This window comes from Micropterus dolomieu, linkage group LG12 (assembly GCF_021292245.1).
Source record: "Micropterus dolomieu isolate WLL.071019.BEF.003 ecotype Adirondacks linkage group LG12, ASM2129224v1, whole genome shotgun sequence".
In the NCBI taxonomy this organism is placed as follows: Eukaryota; Metazoa; Chordata; class Actinopteri; order Centrarchiformes; family Centrarchidae; genus Micropterus; species Micropterus dolomieu.
Genome location: NC_060161.1, coordinates 18,253,865 through 18,275,418, shown reverse-complemented (window position 1 = coordinate 18,275,418; position 21,554 = coordinate 18,253,865). Strand labels below are relative to the sequence as shown.

General features: G+C 40.3%; 1 protein-coding gene across 4 annotated transcripts in view; it reads right to left on the bottom strand.

Annotated features, from left to right (window-relative positions):
• The window catches only part of LOC123980590 (phospholipid-transporting ATPase ABCA1-like), a 202,869-nt gene that overhangs the window by 157,392 nt on the left and 23,923 nt on the right, over positions 1–21,554 (bottom strand). For 2 of the 4 annotated variants that reach the window (XM_046065046.1, XM_046065045.1), the window contains exons 1-3: positions 16,749–17,017; positions 5,294–5,423; positions 736–829 (exon numbers count right to left, since the gene is read on the bottom strand). In XM_046065046.1, the coding sequence (XP_045921002.1) occupies positions 736–829; positions 5,294–5,359 (160 nt within the window). In that variant the 5' untranslated portion in view covers positions 5,360–5,423; positions 16,749–17,017. Of the gene's footprint in view, positions 1–735; positions 830–5,293; positions 5,424–16,748; positions 17,018–21,554 lie in introns of those variants that run through there. The other 2 variants (XM_046065043.1, XM_046065044.1) reach the window with 2 other exon arrangements.

Here is a 21,554-nt window from a genome sequence, read left to right as displayed (position 1 = left end):
TCACTCTGTACACCCGCGCCTGCATCCACCGACACAGAGAGAACTCTGCTGTGAAGTTTGTAGATGACACCACCACCGGATTTCAAAGAACAATGAGAATTCATATCGGGAAGAAATTGACAATCTTGCGGTGTGGTGTGCAATGAGCAACCAACTGTTCAATATCAGTAAAACCATGGAGCTGATCGCTGATATTAGAAAAAAGGGGGAAAAGACACACACTCCTGTCTACATCAGTGGGCTGAGGTGGAGCAGGTGATCAGTTTTAGGTTCTTAGGAATCAGCATCACAGAGGTAAAGAAAGCCTAGAAACTGCTCTATTTCTTAAGGAAATTTTAGAAGACAAACTTCCCATGCCTGTTCTTAATAATAGAAAGCATCCTGACTGGAAATATCACAAACTGACATGGGATGTGCACGCCCCAGCGGGTGATTAAAACCGCTCAGAAGATCATTGGCTTCTTCCCTCAGGTTATGAGACTCCTCCATTCATCCTCAGCACTCCACCATGTAAAATAGTATTATATCTATGACTTGTTATTTATCCACACGTCTAGTGTATATCATTTTTATATGTATAACATTTGCTTTTTGTGAGTATCATAAAGGGAAAAACAACTTCATCTCATTATACAATGCTATGTTGTAAAATGATAAATCAACCTTGTACTTTGTTCTTCGGCTTTAAATGACTTGCAAAACAGAGTTTATCATTGCAACTGGGCTCATACTTACATTGGCCTTTGTATAGCGGCTTATTGTTGGAACGCACCCACACCAGTATGAAAAAGAGGAACAAAGGCCATAGCACTTCAATCACCAGCCGCACCTGCACAAAGGATAAAAATTTCTTATTTACATAATTTGTTCATGAAATACAGCTGTGCATTTGACTAGCATCATTTGTATTGTTGTCTCATAAGTCAAACATGTGACATCACTAATAAAGTCAAAGCAAATCCCTCCAAAGATGGGATGGTGTGTGGATTACATTATTCATTTAGCTGACACTTTTATCCAAAGCGACTTACAATTGCTATACATGTCAGAGCCACCACAACCCCAGATTAGGATTAGGCAAAGAGAAACTGTTTCTGCAGTTGAGATACCAGTAATGATTAACTAAAATTACCTCATGAGGCTGTGTGTAGTAATGTGAGTGTTTACAATGTATCTGCACATGCCATAGTCCATATGTTTTGCTATTAGTCTAGCTTTTACTCTAAGCACTTACAAGACTGAGAGAGCAACCTCTGCTTGTGACTACCCAAGCAAAAGCTATCCCACACTCCTTATCATCTCCTCGCCACATTCAATCCTCTTCTGGATGAAGAGTACCAACCACATCCTCGCTCTAATACAACCACTTCGATATCTGGCAGTAGGTAGCACTCCCGTGTGACACGCCAGGCTTTTATTTCAACCTCAGGGAATGGGTGAAGAGAGAAACCAACAAAGCACAAATGGATAACCTCAAGGCTTTACTTGTTCACTAGGTTGTTTCTCATATTTCCCCCCTCAGTTGGCCTTGAGGTATGTTCTAGAGACAAAGTACCAAGACCTTAGAGTTTGGAGGTTTTACATGTATACCTGAACCACCTTGGGTTATTACAGGTTCAAGCTTCCACATTTACCAAACAACACACGCACATTTTTATTTTTACCACTCCTGTCACTGTGGATACGCCAGAACAGTGCAGCTGCTTTAAACATAAGTCAAGGTAACGTGCACCTCTGAAAACTGAAGACCAAGGAACATTTGTACAACAGTAGATTTACTTCATAAAAGCAATTCATGCCTGCTGTGAAGTGTTTTCGGCAGGAAGTAATATCTACCAGTGGATGACTTCCACTGAGATACACCGATGCTGCAGCTCATATTTCCTTGACTCTTCAACCCCACACCCTTTGCCATCTAGTTCTTTTACGGGTCCCTTGGCACACACTCGCTCAACAACGCCACCCTCCCTGCCCTGCACTCACCCACCGAGCCCTCTCCGCTAACCTCAGCTGACTTCGTCTGCCTGCACACTCATCCCTCACAACATCTCTGGTGGGGTGACCTGCTTAGAGGAATCAGCTGGAAAGCTCCAGTCAGCCAATTTCCTGCTCCTGCTCTGGTAACATGTTCAGACACTGATGACGCACATTAGAACAAATCATAAGAGAAGACATCTGAACTGAGGCTGTTGTCTTCATAAGTGAATCTGGAAGGCAGGCAGAGGGGAGTAAAATACAATAATACATATTGCTTGTTATGCTACAGAAACATGGGAACCTTATGAATTAAAGTAAGGTTTCTGCAGTAGAATACGAATGAGGGTGGATGATTGAACAGCTTTTATTTAGTTCAGTTTAGTATATGGAAATATAGTGAAGGTTTACCTCCTGGGCACTTGCCCTTGAGCAAAGCACTGAACCCCTAACTGTTCCAAGAGCTCCCCCAGTTGCATGTTCATGGTCCTGTGTGTGTGTGTGTGTGTGTGTGTGTGTGTGTGTGTGTGTGTGTGTGTGTGTGCATGTTTGTATTTTGTGTGTGAAATTGTAACAAAAAAAAAAGTGTTCTTCTTCATTGCATATATTTCAAAGAAACTAGATAGAATTTCTAATTCTGTCCTTTAATTCCCTCCAGTCTGTGTGTCAGAGAGGATGTAGTTCTGCTGAGAGGGTGAATTATCATAATGTATTCCAAAGAAAAGGCATGGAGAGGGAACACAGAGATCATGGGGACTTTCTCAATGTCTGGCTCCCCAGGCATTTGCCATCGGACACCAGAGTCTTTGTGAATAGATAATCTCCTCCTATGAAATTATGTGAAATACTGGACCATAAAATCAGTTTCATGCCTGTTATAAAATCTTAAAATGCTTGGTGAGGCATTCATATAATTGGTCATTAACCTCCACAAGCCCTCCAGAAGCACCATTGTCCTTGCTAACTCCCACTGGTTTTGTCTAATAACAATATTTCATGTTGACATTGGCCAAATATCCTACATTCCATCCACAAAACCGCCACTGTCCCCTTACATATTCCAGGGAAAAAGGATACCGCCGTGTTCTTTCTGCTGGTTGATAAAATTAACAAGGGGAATGTTTCCCAGATACAAAGTTGTAAAACTGCAAATTACTTTGCCTTGAGTTATTCCAAGAAAGTAAGAACTTTGATGAAAGTGGATTTTTTGAGAAGATGCCTTTTGTTCTACTCTGGCAACAGGCACACTGCTGTGCTTGAACCCCTAACAAAACTGGTGGGTGGATGTGACTCCTATCATTACTGCAAGGGTATAAATCAGAAGAACACACTTTAGCTCTTTGTAACAGCTATATCGGCCTCAGAAATGACTCACAAGGCTAACTAGATTCCATGAAAACTTGACCTGACCGTTGGAACGCTACTGCGACACATGGTGTAACTGTTATCTTCCCGCAGCATGTGACCTCCTGGCCAATGTGGGTGACATCAGAGGCAATAATATTCACCTTATATCATTGACTGATGCCAATATTAATGTTTAAAATTCTAGATATAAATTTACAGTGCAGCTTTATCTGCATTCTTTATATTCAGCAAGTATGTGCGTTTATTTAGACTAAACCTTCATTTTCTTTAAAGAGTTTAACATAAGCTATAGATGAGACCCTACTATAAACTAGAAAAGGCTGAATTATCTGAAGAAAAGTTAAATGTGCTGGCTTACTCTGTAAATCACAGATGCATTGCAAACAGGTTAGAATGTGTTGAAATGTTAATTGTTTGCATCTGAAATGTTTCATGGAAGTAGCAGTTTGACAAGTGTCAGATACAGTTGAAGCCCTGAAAGTGTGTTTTGAAGCGTAAGAGCAGAAAGCCGTTGAAATCAGTTGTGCATTCGTGACTGCTGAAAGCATTTTAATTTTGAAAGACAACCCCTGTAAGCAGTGGAATTGTCAGTTCGCATGTAAACACATAAAGTAGGTTAACTAACGTCTGAAGCACAATCAGCGAAAGCAGTTGAACTGTCAGGGAAAAATGAAAAGAGCTGAAATGTGAGTTGAACTGTTAACAATGAAAGCAGTTAAAATCTGCACTGTAAAAAGGTGAAGTGTTTGTATGTACAACCCGTTCTCACTCCCTGACTCGCCACATATGGACGCATGGTCAAGAGCCATCGTCGTCAGTTTGTAACGCACTGGGGATCCCTTTAGTGTCATAGTTCAACGTAGTGGGGGGAAGCCCTGTAGCATCAGTTTTTGACGGTAAAGGAGGGCCAGAACCTGGACTTTGAACCAGGAGACTGGGGTTCGTGTCCTGTGTGAAGCAACAAGTGAACATTAAATATTTTTATTTAAGTTAGGCAAGTTACGTAAATTGATGTAACCGACGTTAGTTAACTTACGTGTTAACTGACGTACATAGTTATTTTAACCCAAACCATGATCTTTTCCTAAACTTAACCAAGTAGTTTTGTTGCCTAAACCCAACCAAATACTTTTTGTGCCTAAACCTAACAAAAGTGCAACGTTTCACAACTTTAATAACGCGCCGTTTCAAAATGGCGGTTTGGAAACGCTAGCGTATTATTTTGAAAGTCTAACCGGACGTTGCATATTTATTGTTTTATTTATTGTCCTAAACGTCAATAAATGATGCAAAAGGGGTACGCAGGTCGTTAAAAAGCGACGCCAAAGGGCCTTGACCAAGCGTCAATATGTGACGAGTCGGGAGTGAGAACTTGTTGGTATGTAAGGCATGACAGTAGTTTAAATGTCAGTTGGAGTAGTTGAGCTTTCATTTAAAGATTAAAAATGAACAGCCTTTAATTGTCTGGTAATATTTTTTGCAAACTGCAAAGACACTAAACCTTTGGATAACATTGCTGGGGGACAGGCTGTGATAGTGAGTTTGCAAGAAAAGCCACAAAGAGTACTTGCCCTTCAAACAAAGCATTTAACATTCGTCACTCCCTATCCCGCTCTATCAGGCCAAAGACTGGCTTTGTTAGAACTAAAATACAGGCAGTGTGACATAACGTGCACAAGAGATAGATCTCCAAAAATTGAAGGTGACACTTCGAATTGGTCGGCATTAAGGCGAGATTGTTCTTGTTCTCTAGTGGGAGAGTTAAAGGCAGCTTACTTCTATAGGAGACAATTTTCGTAGTAAATCCCTCCTATTACCTCCCCTCCCATGAATAACTTACATGCCCTTGATAACACAACCATGGGACCACATCCTCATTTTCCCTCCATTGCTGACCAATTTCAGCAGATCTACGCTGATTTGCAATGGGGGTTGGTGAGCACAAGTGTACCTTTTGTCTCTTCCGGAGAGTGAAGTTCTTCCACAGGAGCAGAGTGAACTGCGTCAGGAGACCCATTACGGCTTATCCTGGCAATATCCTGCCAAAGCGTCACTATGGCAACTGGCCCACTTAATAAACCCTGGAGGGAATAAAAGGCAGAGTTTGGTTTTAATACAGAGGAGCAATGCATCTTGGGGCAGTGCCACTAATCATTCACTTCCCCAGGCTTATGGCGCAGCACCTGTTCTAAGAATTATTATCACCTACACTCAGCAAATCTCAGGATGGGACAATGTGGGGCACACGGAGGTTACGCAGTTTGGTATAAGAATCTTTATTAAAGACCATGTGGTTGTTTTACTTAATGAACTGCATATAAAGCTATTCAAAACCCATATCTCTTTTCTTTTGCTCTTAAAGGGGGATGAGGCAATGTAAACTGCACTCTTTGTCTCGTTAACTACCGCTGTGCTACAAAGTCTCTGTCAGTTAATCAGTCTCTTTTTTTTTGGGGTGACCAGAGTAAAATAAAAGAAAACACATTACATGGGCCTCACTTTTCATGTGGACCAAAGATTGCTGTAAAATGTTTATTGAAGGTTTTATTAGCCACTGAACAGCGATTACACAGATAATAAACAAATAGATCTGCCATGGCATTTTTACACTGCTACATCAAGTATGACCTTTATTAAAAACTACGCAACTGACAGTCTCCTTTGACTATAGTCCACTCATTGGTCGGGGTTGAGGTCCACTTAATTGCTACAGGAATGTTTTGTTTTTAAGAGAGTTTTTACCAATTTACAGTTTACATTCAAAACACATTCCAGTAATGCCAGACTGGGACACATGCTGTGACTGTTATCGTCCTGCAGCACGTGATCTCCTGGCCAGTGTGGGTCCTCTCTCTTGATTCACTAATTGTGCCCTGGTTGTCTTGTTTACTTGCTGCAGACTGGTGTATGTCTTAAGGTTTGTTAAGGCTTGCTTAAAGGTATGTTGTTGCCCTGGATCTGTTGTTTACTTGAATCCCACTACACATTCCCTAGAGGGGGCCTTTGTCTCCTGCTGCCAGGCCGTGAGGGATGACTCTTACTTACTCCTTCCTTCCTACATATGTATTTGCACATATGTCCGTGTATGTGTATATATACACAAACATGTACATATATATATATATATATATATATACACACACACACATTTACACAAATTTATTACGTATGATAAACAGTAACAACTGCATTAACTTGCAAAAAAAATACAACTGCAAGAAGGAGCTTTAAAAATATGGTGCAGAGCACTTCAACTGATGCTCTGTGGGGACTTTGAAGATTACAGTATGTGTACAAGGTGGGGCAGGTGGGGATGGGGATGGACTTTTTAGCCCAAGGGTAGTCCTGACAAATGCGCCACCTTTTAACGCTCCATTTCCTCTTTCTGTACAGGTTCCATCTTCCCTCTGTGTGTTTACATTATTTACTGCTACTTCATGGATGTTTTATTTACTGTCAAGGGAAAGTTGAGGCTTCCTCGACTTCCAAATGGCCAAATAAGCACTCTAATGGGCTAAAGAATTAAAGTGCTCAAGGCCATTCAATAATCTAGAAGGTTAAGTGGCATACGATCTTCTGACAAACATTTTGTTCTGTTGGGAATACCAATCTCTACTGTTGCATTGAATCCTGCTATTACTGATGGTGTTAAGCTCTCAAACGCATCCCATATTTTTGACATTTACCAGAGATTTGTGTAGGATAAATGTCCCACAATCACACCACCTCCTCCACAGTATTTTACCTGGAAGTGCACTATTCATGATTTGCTTTAGCTCTCAGTTCATACCTTACTTTGTCGTTGGAATGAGTGGGTGGTTAGGGAAGTGAACAAGAGTAAAAAGGCCTGACTCTATACAGAGAGGCTCTACACTCAACCCATACGTCAAAAAATGTGTGTGCCTGAGTTGGGTTGTTATCTGAGAAAAGAGACATGTCTGTAAAAGGCAGTGTGTGTTTGTGTGTGTGTTGGGAGGCTCCCAGCTCAAGGACTCTTTTTCAATACCACATCTAAAGACCAGATAACAAGCAACAAGAGAGGGTATGATTGTGATTTGCATTGCAGCTGCAAAAACACAATGTACACAGCACTCCAGAGAACAAAAACCAGTGTGAAGAGTGTTTCCCAGATCATTATTTTAATCTACGACTAGGAGCACAGAGAATAATTGAAATAAGTTATTTTTGCCACTTTTTAGACTTGTTTTTCACAAGACTGTGGCCATCAGGCGCTGGCATCAGCTCTTCACGGTATCATTAGTTCCAAAGAAAGCCCCAAGAAAGGAGCGAGGAAGAGAGAGAATGGAGCGATACAAAAAAGGAAAGCAAAGTATTGAGAGGATATAAGTGCTGATGCATGCCTGGCATTTGCGGACTAGGGACAGCAAAGTGCATTATTTCAGCCCCTAGGATGATGGAAAGAGTAAACAGATATTTGTCATACAGCATGCGAGCAGAGGATGGCAGAGAATGCCTGCGACATCCGTTACAAGGGGGCCGCTATAGCCCTCTGAAGGGTATAATGGTCCCTGTGCTCCTTCATTCAATCTGTCTTTTTTTTCTCTTTCTCTAACTCTGTCTCTATCATAAGCTCCCCTACAACCCCACTGCAGCAGGATATCACACTGTACCACTGTGAGGGGGTAGGTTCAAGGAGATACTTATGGAATTTGTTTTAATTGCAGGTGATTTGTTATGATTTGATATATTTGGATCTCTTTTAGCTCATTGGCTAATCTTCCTATAGTCCACATATGATGAACCTCCAAGCTTGTTTTTTGGGTTTTTCTTTCCTTACAAACACCAGCATGATCCCTGATCACGTTGCTTTAGTTCATTGTACAACAATAATCTAAACTGATGTTCTAAAAAACGACACTAAGAGAACAAAGGCTTTTTAAATTATAGCGTACAATGGTGTACAAAAGATCCTTAACACTTTAGAGAGATAATTCATTGTTCTCTGTTAGAGGAAATTTGTTTCCAACACCTGTACACACATAAGCACAATTAAGGAACAGTAAACTAACACAACATCATAGAAATAGGGAACATAGAACAGCCACAAGAACATGGGAATGTTTGAGTGTTGTTGTTGCTACAGTTTGTTAAGGGCAGTGATGGCAGAAGGCACGAAGCGCTTACTGTAGCATGCTTTTTTTTTACAGATCACAGATCTGTATCTGTGTAAGTGCTCTGCGTATGATGGCAGTGTCAATGAGGGCTGGGAGGTTGGGAGTAGTTAGACCAATAACTGATAACTGTAGGTCACAGCAGGTCACTATAACTCACTGTCAGTTCACTTTAAATATTCAAGGATGAAGGTAGTTAATTTTGCATTACATATAATATAATATATAATATTGAGCTTAGTATGGTGGGTGGAGGTTGCAACAGAAATTATACAAACAAATATCTTCAAACAAAAAAGTATGCATTACAATCGATTCTAATGTGACCCAGTTTTATGGCTATGAACCCAGTGGCCCTGGATAATCAAGCTGCAGTCCAGTCTCTAGGCTGGTGATGTAGCTTTATGTCTGGGACAAAAGCATCATCATAATGTTTTCATAAGGTATATGCAAATAGTTTTCATTTTCAATTCAGCATTACAACTATAGTTGTGCTGCTAAAACTTCCTTTTTTCTCTGTCTGGTTCAGTTGTAGCTCTTTCACAAGTTTCAGCCACAATCGAAGCCAGCGGTACCTGTTAACCCAGGTTCACGGCCACAACATCCATAGGCTTTCTACAGTATGCACTGCACTTTCAACAGCCAGCGGTAGCTTACTATACTAGCTATCAGCACCCTGCCCTCCCTGGGGCACCTCTCTTGCCTCTACCTGCCGAGCTGATAGAGAAGAGAGCTTACTGACCCAAAGATGGATCTTGATTATCTTTTAGACCCGCACACTGAATACTCAGCAATATAAGTACAACGTCCTTTTGGAATGCAGTATTTGGTTTCGGAGGGAGTTCATCTCATCTATCAGCCTTGTCCCCACTATCACCAGCTGTACACAGCAGCAATGCAAGCTTTTAAAATGGCAACATAGCCTGTCTGTCTGCTTACACAAAGAACAATATTCGATATTATGAATGATCTAATGACCTGACATCAGATGAAATAATCCCAAACCATTGCAAGAGATTTAAAGGGGTAATATGTAGTTTTCAGCGGCCACAGACAGACAGGTAGACAGCTTCACACAACATGCTGAAAACTCAGGTAAACTTCCACTGCAACGTTACAGTAATATTTTTATCAGCTTGAGGTTGAACTAATCCATGCTCGTCACCAGACACGTGCACAGACATTTTGGTATGAAAAAAAAGGGCACTTATCATAATTATTTATTAATTTATTTAAAACAAAACATTGAATATATATTAAATCTGACTTCCTTAGCAATTTATTTTAATTTCCCCACACTCACGCAATTGTTTAATACTCAACATTTTTACTTTCTACAAAATAATCAGTTCACACAGAGACTATGGACTTCTTTAGTATTCACTAGGTTTATCAAAGGAGCAGGCAACAGCAAAGGAAACTATGCCACAATGTGCATGTTTTCTATGCTACTAGTATTCATTTATAATAAATGAATGCACCAAGGAGAGGGACATAGTTTCACTAATAATTTGTTTATTTTTCACAAGGCAATAAATCGTTTTAATTATTTTGGTGTTATTGGAATACATAGGCCTAACAATTCAAAATAAAATAAAAACATCTTCATACTAAACTGTGGCATTGTGCTGCAGGCATGATTCAAATGAATTGTATTTATAAATTTTTGTTTCATAAGCAAGTAAACCTTCAGCTTCCCATAGCCAAGGAACAGGATACTGAATTGCCTGAATACATTAATGTATAGATCTATGCTAAAATTATTAAGTTACTTTTTAAGGCACTTTTTTCATGGCGTGGTCAATTTTGAGATTTTGATTTATTTTGCTTCCATGTCTTCTTTTACTCTAATGGAATGGACATGGTATAAACATCAGCTAACTTATTACATCAGCTCAGCTCATGAGTCGTGCATGTTAGCAAGACAAAGGCTTGTATTTGCCTTTTGTCTTTTGGCTAATTAGCGGTTAACTCGAGGCACTGGTAGTTTAGTCTTTTGTACATCACCACTCACCTCTACGGAAGCCCTAAGCGGCTATCGATTCAAATATTTTTTTACTTTGTTTTCCCGTGTTAACGAGATAATTTTCTTGTGATCTTGAGAGAACAAAACATTAGTTTAACACTGTGGTTGAATGGTAACTTCCGTAAGAATATCAGTTTCACTGGTTAGCTCAGTTGGTAGAGCACAGGTTTCATACACTTGCAATGGTGGGTTTGATCCTCACTGAACACCAACTTTTTTTTTTTTCTTTTCTTTTTTTCAGTTCTTCTGCAGAGACTGTTTTACATGCTCACAATAAAGCGCGTGCTGGACTGTGTACATCCGGGCGTTTATTTACTTTATAACAGTTTGACCGCATACAGTAAGTAACGTTATTGAGGTGAATGGCTCTTCCTCTGTGTTGTTGTTGTCCTGCGCCGTCTTGTTGCAATATTGTATATTATGTTGGTCATGTTAGTTACTAGGGGTGTAACGATCCATCCATATGGATCGACTAATAATCAACAATCTAATATAGTCGATTTAAAATGAAAACATCGATACATATCATCATTTATAAGATATGCCTTTATTTTGAAATCCCATAGCATACCCTGTGTCTTTAATTCCATTCGCGTGGCTCCTTCCTAAACAATGCTAGCGGTGCTAGGCTCATGGCAGGTAGCCAGGGAAAAGGACGAGGAAACTTACTCCCCTCTTGGGAATAAATCAGCGGTATGGAAATAATTTGGATTTTCGAAGAAAAGATGGGTCAACAGACAAAGCACATGCCATATGCAAACAATGCCATTTCGAGATAAAATACTCAGTAAACACAAAGAACTTTGCTGGGCACCCAAAGAAGAAGCCATTGACCGCCATGCTAGTGCTATTGTTAACGTGTCTGATGCCTGCTCACCAGCTTTGACCAGAACTTTTCCGCAAAAACTGAACCACAACTCCAAAAGAGCGATGAGTATAACAGCTGCCATTTCTTAATTCATTTGCATAGATATGAGGCCCTACAGTGTTGTCGAGAATGACGGTTTTCGTGAGCTACTGCCAACTCTGGAGCCGAGATATGCAATTCCATCGAGACAGCACTTCAGTCAAATGTGCATACCTGGTCTGTACAACCAAATTAAAGATGAGATTAAATGTGACTTGATGAACGCAGGAAGAGTCGCTATTACTACAGATGGATGGACATCATGTACAACAGAAGTGTATGTAGCTGTGACCAGTCATGATATTGACACCGACTGGCAAATGAAGAACTAACGTTATGTTCTGCAAACACGCATTTTGAACAACTCACACACAGGAGCAAATTTTGGGACAGTTTTGAAAGATGCATATTAGGAGTGGAATATAGGCGACAAAAAACCGCGCTTGTAACAGATGCCAGCAACATGTCCGTGGCCAGAGCAGAGGCAAGTCTATAACCGCACACCAAATGCTTCGGACATACTATAAACTTGGCCACACAGAAGGGCCTGAAACGTGTTGGTGCAGCACGTCTTTTGGGCAAAGTGAGACTGATCGTGTCATTTTTTTACCGGAGCGCGGTTGCAACCGCAGTTTTGAAAGAGCAGCAGAAGTTGCTTGGAATCCCAGAACACAAGCTAAAACAAGACGTAAGCACACGCTGTAACCATTCATTTGACATGTTAGAACAGTTTTTGGAGCAACAAGCGTGTGCTTCACTCCTGGACACAAAACTAAGGAAAGGCGCAAATGACATACATACACTCAACGAAAGTGACACATCACTACAGCTGAAGACTTACACTACAGGTGAAGCTACTCGGACCAGTGAAAAGTGCCACCATCATCATGTGTGAGGAACTTCAGCCCACTGTGTCTGTCATTGCACCACTTAAAGCTAAATTGTTGGAGCACTTCAGTATCTCAGAGGAAGACTCCACTTTAGTAACAGAGATAAAGCAGACTATGGCCTGGGAGCTCGAACAGCGATACGTGGACATGCAGCAAGTCCTGCATAGAGCATCTGCCTTAGATCCAAGGTTCAAGAAGCTGCCATTTGTAAGTGAGGAGGAGAGGTGTGCAACTTTCCACTGTCTCATACGTGAGGCTGCAGAGCTGTGGGACCTGAAAGTAAGATCATATTTTATTTTGTCTCTTTGTAGTAATGTTTTAGAAATGCATAAACTATTCATGAATAAAATGTTCATCGCTTGTTTTTGTTCTTTCCATTTTTCTTTTGTGTGTGTATGTTTATTTTTGTTTAAATCATTTAGAGTGACACAGTGGCACATGTTGAGAATACACTTCTTCACTCATCTGGTGACCAAACTTCTGCTGATCAATCTGAGTTGGTGCCTGTGTCCCAGGCTTTTTCCTTTTTGTGGAAACTGTTATTGACTCAATGCTATAAAGAAGTGATATGGTTAATAATACCTAACACATGTTTTTAGTACAGAAAAATATATTTTGTCTTCTGAAATCATTAAGTCTTGTGTTCTGTGTCATTTTAGAATATGTTCCTGCTTCCAAGAAGTCAAAGACACTTGAAGATCTCTTTGGTGAAACCTTCTGCACTGTGGACCCTAGCCAGACTGTCAAGACCTCTAGAGAGCTAGCCCATGCTGAAGTTGCTAAGTATAAAGACACTGCATCTTTGATCCAGGGAGGTAATGTGTTACAGTGGTAGAAAGTTCAACAGACTGAGCTTCCTCTCCTGGCAAACCCTGCCAAAACATACCTTTGCATTCCTGGTACTATTGTACCTTCTGAGCATGTATTTAGCACTGCAGGTGACCGTTCAGAATGCAGTGTTTTGTCTCCTGAACATGTCGATCAGTTGTTTTTTTTAAAGAAAAACCTCTCAAAGAAGAGCACTGATGGACATACTTGACTGTTGTAGAGATTCCATAGTAAGCTATGATCCAAGTTGTCATCAAACTACTGATGACTACATGCAAAGGAAGTATTTTACTTGTTCAATATGCACAAATGCAAAATTGTTTACATTTGCTTTGTTGTGATATTTTGATTTGGTAAAGAAAACTTTATATCCCAAAGTAGTAGTGGATAGCTATGATGCGTTTTTATGGAGTTCTTTCTTAAACAGAGAATGGGGGTGTGGCTAATAGTCGGACGTATACATTACCATGACAACCAAAAAGTGACCGGCTGGAGTGTTCACTAACGACATGCTGTCACTACACTGTAAAGTTTATAACGTTACACTGTCTGGCAGGAGTAGCTATTACTTACCCATGATAGAAACTAATGCGCGTGTATCAGCTGTTACCAATCATACAGTCGATGGTCCTGTTACGCACTGCACACGATAACTCCCACTACGTTTTATGGTGTGCTTACTTTACCGCGGGGGTGTGGTGGGTGCCTTCGCCGATGCATTGGTAAAACGGCCATCAGTAAAATGCATGTTGCAGACTGTATATAAGAAAGTGGCAGGTGAAAGTGCGACGCGTTTTCTGTCATCTGTCCTCCAACACCACATGCACAAATGCCATAATGAAAATGAACAGCACATTAAACCAAGGAGGAAACTAAAAAATAAAATGAAGACCCTCTGTTGGCTAACTTTCTGCAGTAACTATGCTAGCTAACTACGCCTGTCTAACTAGCTTTAGTTAGCTAAGTTAACTTAGCTAACTAAACTAGAAAGACAAACCGGACACAGAGAGACTTACCTACTGTAAGTTCTAAGTAAATTACATGATAAAATGGTTTGCTAGCTCACAACCATGTTTATCGGTTTGATGCTCTGACTTAATGGGGCGTGACGGCGTGACAGTTTTTTAATGAGGCACGACAGTGCGCCTGCTCAAGCTTGGAGTTTTAACAATTAAGGAACTTTGAGCACAAAATTAAGCCATCTGTCAAAAAATATTTGGCGAACTATGTCGGTAATCAACATTATGAGGAAATGACTCTGAAATATCATAGAAATGTCAAACTTTAAAGTTAGTTAACTGATTTAAAAAAAAACATTTGCACTGAAACATGAGAAATGTGGCACTATAGTGAACAACAGGTCATCTATTTTCTTTTATTAAAAAGAGATTGTTTTTCTTTTAAATGTATGGAAGAGCTCTATAATAAATTTGTCAAATCATATTTTAGTTGTATTTCTTGTGAATTGGTATAAATCTAACTGAATGTGTTAAATGGCCATATGATATTGTCTCATATCGATCGCAGGCCCATGAATTGAGTCAAATCGAAATTGTATCGTGGCAGGCTTTCTGATATTTGCAAATACTGTATTGTTGCCCAAAGAATCAATATAATATCATATCGTGACGAAACTTGTGATTTACACCGCTATTAGTTACAGCGAATGAGATGGTGGAGAAGCTGTGTAACGTTACCTAACTATCGGTAAAATGACAATTAATCTAAATTGAATGTTACGAAGCAAACATTAGCTGACTGCCCTGCCTTACATCACTGTAGGCTAATGTTAGCATAAACAAATTGCTCCACATTTACTTTGTACCATGACATAATTTCTTGAAGCCTAAATCAACACTTTGACATAATACTGGTGGTACAAAGGATAGTAATATTGGTCACATTGGCTGGTGAAGTCATGTAGAAGCGATACAACTTTGCAACGGATAGCGTTAGCTACTGCTCGGCGAACATGACTCAGCGTTACTCCAGCTTTTCTGATGTTGACTGTTTTCAGCCGACATCATCTGAATCTCATTTGATCTGATGGTCTTCAGCACATAAAACTTTATTGTTGTTTTTATCCTTACGTGGAGTTTGTGTTGTGTTGGGAGCAAGTTGTTTTATGGTGTTAGTGGACTGCATGTCGTTAGCTGCGGTGTTGTCGCGGTAGTCAGAGACAGGCTCGGGAGAGCGCACAGGGCTACAACCCGAATTCTACTGTGCCCCCCACAAACAATGCTATTACATTTAATTAGTTTAACGTTTTTGTTACAGATTCAAAATGTGTGCACACCAACAAATAAAAAAAGTCCACATTGGAAGCAGAATTAGGTAAAAGAAATAATATTACACCTATTCATTTACTTCACTAACAGGAACATAGAGCCATAATTGCTTATTTGGACTGAATAATTATGCTATGCTTGAGAGGACAATGCTGTAACATCATGCTGCTGCACTCTGGTGTCAGCAGCCCTGGCACTTTAGAGGATAACCACATAAATATTTTTGGAATTTGGTCACACCAGTATAAAGGATCTTTTTTTGGCAGAGCAAGAGTGAAAAGCAAGTGTGCTGCCATTTCATTACTTGCGTATTAAATATATTTCAGGTCCTCAAATGAGTAGACTAACCAGGTTGATTGATCACAGCTCATTTGTAGTTTGAATCCTACACGCACGCGCTGAGTAAAAGTGTGTACATGCTATAAATTCCACATATTGCAGCACAAACCATCAACCCTAACAGCAACCAGTATCTTGAAAAAATAAGTGTTTCTACTTAATTTAACCTTTTTACACCAAATACTGCCTTTAATCGCTGAGACTTTAAGCTGTGGGTCTGTCAAAATGATATCACTGATATTGAAGCAGTCATTACAGGTAATTAGTTTTAGCGAAGCAATATTTCTAAGCTCTGGTAACTGTGCTTCCTGGGGCAACCTGTCAATCACTTTTAGCAGCCAATTACTCATTCATTAGAAACAAATGGAAATGATAAATAAAAAAATACAGGGTAAATGTTAGCACTTAATGAATCATCAAGACATGTCATTCAAGAAGAAATTATGTTGCACAAGCACTATACATTAGAAAGGTACATCAACACTCTACTGTTAGTTTACAGCAGTCTAGGCTCAGGTGTAAATAATTAACATAGGAGTAATGTGCTCAGCAGAGGCTAAAGTTCACTGTCTTTGCCCTTCTGACTCGGTGAACAAGCCATTAGAATATGAGCTTATTCAAATTCCCTGATATTTGGTCTGTAACTAGATAAAAGTGCTTAATTTTCTGGTGTTATTGAGTAACACAGAGACATCCACTGAAATCATTTCATTCCTTCTCAGCTACGCTATTTCCATGTTAAAAGCAGCCAGTTTATTAAATGCTTTCAAATAAGATGAGCAGTTCTCAGGGCACTCTATTTGATCCGCTGCAGACAAGACAGGAGGAGGAAAACAGAGACAAGCGCATAGATACCCAGGCCTGAGCCCGAGCTAGCCTCGGGAGTAGAGAGCGAGCTACAATAACAACAACAGCAGAAGAAAGAGAGCATCACAGGAGGCTTGGCTACATAACATGTGTCCTGTTAGAGAAAACAAACTGTCAAAAACAACCTACCTCCAAGCTGTTTGGTTTTCACCCCTCAGCACATCTCGGGGCCTAAAGATGGATTTTACCAGTTTTAACTGCCGGCACTTATGACTCACACAAAAAGCTACGCTTTTACCATCTCTCTTCCTCTATCTCCCTCTCTCTCTCACACACACACTCCCCTTTTACCTACAGGTACAAAATATGCAAATGACCTCTGCTGAGCCGGTAGTAGGGACCTTAGCCACAGGAATACCGCAGCCAGGAAGCACACAGGTGGTGTACATTACACAGTGCGTTCCCTTAAGCTTAGCCCTGAACACACATGCCTGCTTCTTGTAGCCCTGTCCTAGTCACCTGACGAGGCGAAGAGGGTGAGCGGGAGCACTGACCTACACTTTCGCTGGCCTTGTTTTTGCATTCATGGGCCGTGTAAGTTTGTCCCACGCGGTGTCTCGCAGTAAACTTTGAAATTTAGTCACCTGTTGGCTTAGCACAAATTATTCATGAGCTAATTAGTCCTGAAACTTTTTTTTTTTAATAAGTGAAGCGTCAATTAGAAAGGCTAGAGACCAGATGGGATCATGGGAAGTGCGCTTTATTTACCGTGAGACAGAGAGAGCTGAGCTGAAAATGTTGACGATGTTGTTGATGAACAACTGAATGTGTCACATGGGGGGGAGCAGCTAAGTGCACTGACTGTAGAGTTTTATAGCAACTATATAATGTGGTAACAAGGGGGCTAAGGGTTTATTATGCTAGGTGATAAAGAATAATACCACAGGTGCACTGGGAGGACATAATTATGTAGATGAGATGGGTGTTTAGACAGGAAATAAACAAGGAACTCTCACAGCGGATGATATTTCTGTGTTTGTTAGGACATATGTCACCAAAACCTTTTTTTTTCTCCCTTTCAGACCAAAGCTGAATCAGGGCTATTATATAAACTTCTGCAATTCATCATTCCCATATTTAAAATATATATATATATATATACTACATTTGATTAACAGTCTTGTAATTCGTGTGAAGACTATGCAACTCAATATACTCAGAAGTGTGCTGTTGCACAACATGAAACACATAAAAAACTTTAGGAGGTCACGTGTTGTTGTTTTTTGCAAATCAATGTTTAAGGTACAAAATTCACCTTATTTGCACATTTATTTATTGTGGATCAAAAGTATTGAAATTTTGGATAACCTTGTTTGTAAGCTTTCCGATAATCAGAGAACCATACGGTTGTGTTTACTTTTGAAGGAGATATCTGCCTTTGAGTTCGGCTGGGGATCAGTACAGGTCAAATTTGAGGACCCCCGTCAAACTGAATGGTTGGTCATTCTGGTTAATCACACCACGTTCTGAGACTCTCTCGTACATTTAGGAAAATATTTGTTCAAATCAAAAGGGCTGAGGCCAGAAAGTGACTTCTGACGGACTGCCCCACCAGCCAGATCTTCAAAACAGTACAGTGTGCCAATAAAGACCTTTAAAAGCAGTGATCAAACTCTTTTGTCCTCCATGTTGTTACAAACTACAAGAGATAACTTTTCTGTCCCATCACTGAAGGGTCACTGTGACTTGTTCGTGAGGTGTAAGTCCATGCTCTCAATTCGTTACACACACACACACACGCATACGCGCATGAAACCCAGGTGAAACCTCGATTGCCCAAAAGTAATTGCTTCGACTAATGAAGTGCTGCTGCTCAAAAGGTGCCCGCACGGTGGAGTACACCTGCTGTTCCCAGGTCAGTAAACCCTGTATTAGTCTAGCCATACTAATGAAAAACAAGGTGCACGTTTGCAAAAGCACTACCTTGTAATTTGTTTCTTGCATACCTTAAGGAGCAAATGATAATGGGAACACAAGAAGAAATGAGCCAAGGGCCACAGACTGAGGAGCTGGATGAGCAAAAAGTAAGTAAAGTAGTGAAAAGGTTATAATGAAAGCAAATATTCAGTGTAGCAAATAGTTTATTTAATAGATTCCATCTCTGAGGAGCTCAACAGTAGTACATTATTTACTGTCTTTGGGATGTCTGCGTAGAATGATGGGCAACTGATTTCTTATTCTCAAAAAAAAATAAGAAGCAGAATACTGAAATAATTTACAAGCTCTACTGTGCTGGATCAAATCCTGCAGACTAAATGCATGGTAAAATAAACTGGAGCATTTGGATCAAACACCAAATTCTTCATCCATTCAAAAAAAGTGAGTGTCAAATAAAGCAGGGCAAATAGCGTTCTCAGACAAGCTTATTCTACATTACACTCTATACTTACTTTAATCGCACACAGCTAGAAGAACACCCACTGGTGCTCCAACTTTAACACCCTCATCACCATTTCACCACTCCACTCATTACGGAGCACTAATGTTTGATGAGATCTACAATAGTAAAAAATATTCCTTACCACACAAACTAGTGGAAGGTAACACGCTTCTTTGCAGTCCTTGCTGATTTTATTGCCTGCTCAGGAGAACTCAAGTACAGAAATGTACTGACTTATTTAGGTGCATCAAAGTTCAAGCGGGCACTATTACTTGCTTAGACCCTCGCGTACTTGCATTTCAATCAATTTCAAAAAAGAAATAAAAATACAAAATAAGAGAAATGATCACAGTTGAATACCAAAGCAAGAAGAGTCAATATCCCAAGCTTCTTACAGAGAGCAAACCATATCGACTGCCAATGAGATCTCCAGGAGAGTCTGTGTTAGCTAGCTAGCTGCTTTCCTCCTGCACTTACTTTCTACAATTTCTCTCTCCCTGTTGATGAGGCGAGGAGCAAACACACAGGTGCTTGTTAACAATGTTCATCTGAACACGTTGGACAGGTGATGGACAGTAGGCAGGGAGACCCTTAGACAGTCCTATAGGGTCACAGCTGGCATTTTGACTTTCCATTCTGTGTTATGTCTTCTTAGAGCCGGCGGAGAGTTGTCCTGGGGAAAAGAGAACCAGAAAAGCTGAGGAAAACAACCAGAAAAGCTGAGGAAAACAAATAACAGCCTTTCTCGACAGATGCTGTTGCCACTTCCTGACTGCCGGCCATCGGTACAATTGTGTTTGTTTTGACTTCAGCCAGCAAAGCCCACACAGACTGTGCAGAGGAAGAGCAACACTTTTTCTTTTTCTTTTATGAACTTGTGTAGTCTATTGTGACATCACCACTGTGTGGACTGCAGTGAGAACATGGTGTAAGAAACAACACCTTGAAATTTAGACTCACGGGCAGAATTCAAGCTGAAGAACTGACAAAATGAATTTGGTCCGTTCTGTTTGCTTGTTGACAAACAAATGCCAAAAAGGGAAAAAGGACCATCAGAGAAAGTAGTAGTGCTGAATCCAGCTGTGTGGAACAAAAAATAAGTTATGCACTGACGTCACTTTTTTTACCACCCCACTCACCATGACAGGTAGCTTCCAACGATCATCCGCTGCCTCATTTGAGTTACAGGCTAACAATCGCAGACGTGGTTCTAAAAACTACCCGCTGGAGTAGACAGAATAGCCTGTTGCACTTTGAAAGTTTTAAGCAGGCTACTGAATTTTTAGCGTGAAAGTTCATTCTTGACTGTGAGATGCGGTTAAAGAAGAAGAGCTAGCAAGCAGAACGTTTGAGTGGAAATTATTTTGTTACACATGCTGTAAATTTTGACTTCACACAGATCGTTACAAATAGCACATTTATGTTTTTGGCCTTGATGTCTACATTGACGAGATGCAGTGCTATATCCTTTAGCATATCTTTTACATTGCATTCCAGTTTACTTTCATTGCCCTAAGTTTTGACAAAATGCTCAGTAACCCTACGATTTGATCCCTTTACTGAATTAATTCAATTCAGTTAAATTTCATCTATAGCTCCAAGTCATAACAGAAGGTATCTCATTGTACTTCTCATATGGAACAGATCTACACCATACTCTTTGTAATGTTATTTACAAAGACCCAACAATTCCCACCATGAGTTGGCACTTGGCAACAGTGGCAAAGAAAACCTTCATTTTAACATTCAGAAACCTCAAGCAGAAACTAGACGCAGGGGTGGGCGGCCGAGAGCCTTGACCATATGGGTTTGAGTTCACACAGATCATTATAAATATAATTTTTTCCCCCCCCTGATTTTCAAACAGTAGCTCAAATTTACAATTAAAAAGATGACAGCCCTACAAGACATATAGACATAGGGCCAAACGTATATAAGATACAAACTCCATTTCCCCCACATACAGTGGGGGAAATAAGTATTTGACCCCTTGCTGATTTTGCAGGTTTGCCCACTTACAAAGAATGCAACGATCTATAATTTTAATCATATGTACATTGAAACAGTGAAAGACAGAATCCCAAAGAAAATTCCAGAAAATCACATCATATGAATTTATAAAAATTGATAACCATCTGATGAGGAAAAACAAGTATTTGACCCCCTGGACAAACAGCATGTTAATACTTTGTAGAAAAGCCATTATTGGCCAGCACAGATGTCAAACGGTTTTTATAGTTGGTGACAAGGTTTGTGCACATTTCGGCAGGGATGTTGGCCCACTCCTCCCTGCAGACAGCCTCCAAATCATTCAGGTTCCGAGGTTGTCGCCTGGCAACTCGAATTTTAAGCTCCCTCCAAAGATTTTCAATTGGATTCAGGTCTGGAGACTGGCTAGGCCACTCCAGAACCTTGATGTGCTTCTTCTTCAGCCACTCTTTTGTTGCTTTGGCGGTGTGCTTAGGGTCGTTGTCGTGCTGAAACACCCATCCTCGACCCATCTTCAGCTCTCTCACTGAGGGAAGGAGATGTTGGTCCAGAATTCCACGATACAT